Source organism: Emiliania huxleyi (assembly GCF_000372725.1).
Source record: "Emiliania huxleyi CCMP1516 unplaced genomic scaffold EMIHUscaffold_7915, whole genome shotgun sequence".
Classification (NCBI taxonomy): Eukaryota; Haptophyta; order Isochrysidales; family Noelaerhabdaceae; genus Emiliania; species Emiliania huxleyi.
Genome location: NW_005196083.1, coordinates 1 through 1,303, shown reverse-complemented (window position 1 = coordinate 1,303; position 1,303 = coordinate 1). Strand labels below are relative to the sequence as shown.

The 1,303-nt window shown below is 63.2% G+C and overlaps 1 protein-coding gene across 1 annotated transcript; it reads left to right on the top strand.

Moving 5' to 3' along the window:
- Positions 1–694: 694 nt before the first annotated feature.
- On the top strand, positions 695–1,263 carry EMIHUDRAFT_258613 (hypothetical protein; the record flags this gene model as incomplete). Its single annotated transcript, XM_005759789.1, has 3 exons — positions 695–903; positions 978–1,080; positions 1,243–1,263. Coding segments are annotated over 3 exons (333 nt in total), but the record flags the coding sequence as incomplete, so codon positions are not given.
- Between the last annotated feature and the right edge of the window lie 40 nt (positions 1,264–1,303).

Here is a 1,303-nt window from a genome sequence, read left to right as displayed (position 1 = left end):
CGCACAATCCCGAGGCACGAGTGTCGTTACACACACACACACACACACACACACACACACACACACACACACACACACACACACACACACACACACACACACACACACACACACACACACACACACACACACACAAGGTAGGTAGGTAGTAAGGTGAAGAACAGCCAGGCTCGGACTGGACACCAACGCGGTATGGGTGGACGCTGGACAGATGATGACGACACGAACGAGCGACACACAGACACAAACAAGCTCACAAGACACACAGCCAGCGGGCTGCCACACACCCTGAGTCGGCGTACACACAACTCAGGGCCACATCCTCCCTGTCGCCCCCCCCAGCACTCCACGGTGCCAAGGGCACAAACAAGGGCACAACTCAAACAACAGACGACATGAAGTGACATGCGAGGCTAGAGCAGGCTTGCTCTACCTCCAGCAATCTCTCCGGCCGGCGAGGCACGGACGAGACCGTGTGTGGGGTCTAAGTGAGGTGTCTATGGACGCTCTCCTCACGGGCTAGCTGCCTGCGGCTAGCCCTCATCCAAGGCTAAGCGCCCACAAAAAAATACCTCGCGCTGAATCCTGCTTGTGGTCCTATCTGCGCGAAAGGGTGAGTCCGCCTGTGCCCCCCGGTTGCCTCTCTTCGCCCGACGCGCCGCGCCCACTCCCGCGCAGGCGTGCCCAACCAACCATGGCGGCCGTCACGTATGAGTACATGAACCCCAACTACAAGGAGACGCTCGACCGCGAGTGGTGGGTGACGTCTTATCAGCTCATGCCCGACCCCGAGTACCTGGAGAAGATCAAGAACAAGGACCCGTCAGTGACCGAGGTGGACGCAAGCTGCCGGCAGCTGCAGGGCTCCAGGCGCGCACCGCCTCGCCGCGCGTGTGCCCAGATGTAGGGGCGGGCGGCAAGCGCCGCCTCTCGTCGGATGCGAGCGCATGGCTCACTGCGGACGCCTCCGCCCGCAGGATTGAGATCCTCTCGGAGATGATGGCGGGCAACCCGCACATCACCGCGATCGACCTGCGCGGCAACGGCTTCGACGCCGACGGCCTCTATGCCCTCGTCCAGGTGACGGCCGCTCGCGACTGCGCGCGACACAGCGCTCCACGGGGAGTCGCTCAACCGGAGTGGCGTTGCGGCACCCGCTGGCGGGGAAGGGGAGGCTGCCGAACACTTCCGACCCGGGACGGCTGCCGGCTGATGGCACGGCCCCCGCCGTCGCATCGGCAGGCGCTCAAGACGATGCCCAAGGTTGCCAAGCTCAACTTGCGGAACAACTGCTGCCGCAACC